The following is a 2,604-nucleotide window of genomic DNA, read 5'->3' as shown; positions in this document are numbered from 1 at the left end:
TAGATTGTGCTGGAAGGTGGATAGGAAGAGGCAAAGCGAGAAAATCTACTAAGAGACAATTGCCACCCACATGCCCACGATGATGGTGAAAGTGAAAAGTGAAAAAGAGAGAAGTAGTGAGCTTCTGAGTGTATTTTAAAGGCAGAATTGCCCTAATTTGCTGCTGAGTTTGTCTGTAAAACATCAGATAAAGAGAGGACACAAGAGTATCTGCAAGGCTTTTGATCAAAGCAAATAGGATAACAAAATTCCTAAAATTACTGAAACGAGGAACATGATCAGTGCAAATTTGGATATCGAGTGGGATTTTATATTCAATTTAATACATATTTTTTTAGGTTTTTAAATTTACTTCTTTACTGAAACATCCATTTAAGTTTGAGATACCACTGAGCCTTCAAGTGAAGATTTCCAAGAGGTGATTTTATGTGCAAAAATGACATTGAGAACGGTTGACCACAGACGTAAGTCATGAAGTCTTCGGCATACAAGTAGTATGCTATTCCCTGAGCCATGATGGAACGATCTAGGAAGTGGGGGTCCACAAGAAAGCAGAGACACCTGAGGACTGAGCTCTAGGACACCCAAACGTGAGAAATCCTAGAGTTGAAGACAAGCCAGGAAAGAGAATGGGGGGTTGGGGGAGGTGGGTCAGGTCCCATGGGAAGAAGAGAACCTGCAGAAAGTGCTATCCTAGGCACGAAGTGAGGAAAGTCTTTAAAGAAAGAAGAGTAAGTAACTATGTCAAAGGCTGTCTATAAGTTACAAACAATGAGGACTTCAAAGTCTCATTAGATTTAGCAAGATAGATGGCATTGGCCACCTTGGTGAGAGCTCAGTGGTGGTGTGCTATAGGCAAAAGAAATGACAGAAAAGAACTGGAGACTGCAAAACAGGCAACTGCACATTTACTCTATCAGCAGGAAGAGAAATGCCTTGACAATAGCACAAGAGCTGTGAGGTCATGGAAGGGATTTTTTTTTTTTTTTTTTGACATGACAGATGTTACAGCATGGTTGATGGAAAAGATATATTTAAAGACTTACTCCTTTGTCATCAGTTCTGCAAATATTATTCTTAGTGTTTGTCTTTTGATATTGTTGCTGAGAGCACTGATATCTAAAGGGTAGGATAAGAAGAAGAATTAAACAAAATCTAAGAATTCATCAGCCACTACATAGAGTAAGGCAGGAGACTGCCCAAATCAAGCATCAGGAATGTATCATAGTTTAAAAAAAAGAAGAATGTAGAATAGTTTAGGAAGTCAAGTCAAGGCCAAGGTATAGAAGCTACAAGAGATTTATATTAATTGCAGAGGGATTTCATGAGACTAAGTATTTGGTAGAATTCTTACATAAATCTCTTCTCCCAGGCCACTTGGACCTTCAGGGTAGGGTGTGTGTGTGTGTGTGTGTGTGTGTACACTTGTGTGCATCTATACAAACTGAAGAGGAAACAGAAAAAGAACCTTAGTGCTTGAAACTGGCAATATTTAATCTTTCTCTCTATAAGTGAGCTTTAATGTTCTTGGATCACTTGAAGAAGACACCAACATGTATATCTCTTTTAAGACAGACATGGTATATATTCTGAAGATCTGATATATAAAAGTAGTAAATCTTTAAAACCATTCTGCACTTTGTCATCATACAGACAACATGTAGATTTCTAAAAATAAGACAAAACCTAGGTTATGGAAGTCCTTAGCTAGAAGTTTGAAGGCATTTACATATGCATTTTTTTTTCCAGAGCAAGGTTTAATGCTGTGTGCATTCAAACATGAAAGCTATTCTCAGAAACAGAGTCCTCAGTCATGCTGTCCTTTCCTTGAGGCCCATCCTGAGGGTGGGGGCTGGTCCAGGCACTGCAGGGGCTCCCACGGGAGACAGCATCAACAGACACCAGAGGGGTCCGAGGAGAGTCAGTTCAATCGTCCTTCTTAAACTTGCCGTTGATGTAGGGCACCCAGTCCAGAATCAACCGCCAGTCCGTGGCCCACACCAGTCCCACAGTGCCCACGGCGCCCCACATGCCTGCTGTGGGCATCCAGTTTTTGGCCAGCTCACGGTAGCGCGGGCCCAGAAACCTGCTCAGCATCGCGGCGCGGTCCGCCGCTCAGGGTGACCCCGGGGCCTCCTGGCTACACTATGCAGGCGCGGCGGCGGCAGCGCGCAGGCGCACTACATATGCATTTTAATATAAAAATGTAGTCACTTAAATGCATACTGTATCCATCACAACTCAAAGCCCTCTTAAACTACTTAATTGCAACAACTCTTCTATTGCCATCTGCCATGAAGACAGTATTCACTGAAAAAGAACCAGATGTGGTAAACAAATTAACACGTGCACCACTGTCAAATGTTGCTGTTCTACAGCGTACAAGTGACATGGCAATTAATGCCTGTGAACAGCTGGTTTTAAAGAGTATGAAAAGTGATTACTTTGCCCCCTAAATGGACACATCCACAGATGTTTCAGGTTGTGCTCAGTTGTTGGCATTTGCAAGATATATTTTGGAAAACCCTGTGAATGAAAGCATGCTGTTTTGTAAAACTTTGTTGGATGACATAACAGAAGAAGAAAACTTTCGGAAATATTTCA

At 41.6% G+C, this 2,604-nt stretch overlaps 1 protein-coding gene across 1 annotated transcript; it reads right to left on the bottom strand.

Annotated features, from left to right (window-relative positions):
- Nucleotides 1-1,749: 1,749 nt before the first annotated feature.
- LOC113920123 (cytochrome b-c1 complex subunit 10) lies at nucleotides 1,750-2,135 on the bottom strand. Its single transcript, XM_027590374.1, has one exon. The coding sequence runs from the start codon at nucleotides 2,095-2,097 to the stop codon at nucleotides 1,927-1,929; it is 171 nt and encodes a 56-aa protein (XP_027446175.1). The 5' UTR covers nucleotides 2,098-2,135; the 3' UTR covers nucleotides 1,750-1,926.
- Nucleotides 2,136-2,604: the final 469 nt, after the last annotated feature.

Source organism: Zalophus californianus, chromosome 3 (genome assembly GCF_009762305.2).
Source record: "Zalophus californianus isolate mZalCal1 chromosome 3, mZalCal1.pri.v2, whole genome shotgun sequence".
NCBI lineage: Eukaryota > Metazoa > Chordata > Mammalia > Carnivora > Otariidae > Zalophus > Zalophus californianus.
Note: the sequence above shows the minus strand (reverse complement) of the source record. Positions and strands in the feature narration are given on the sequence as shown.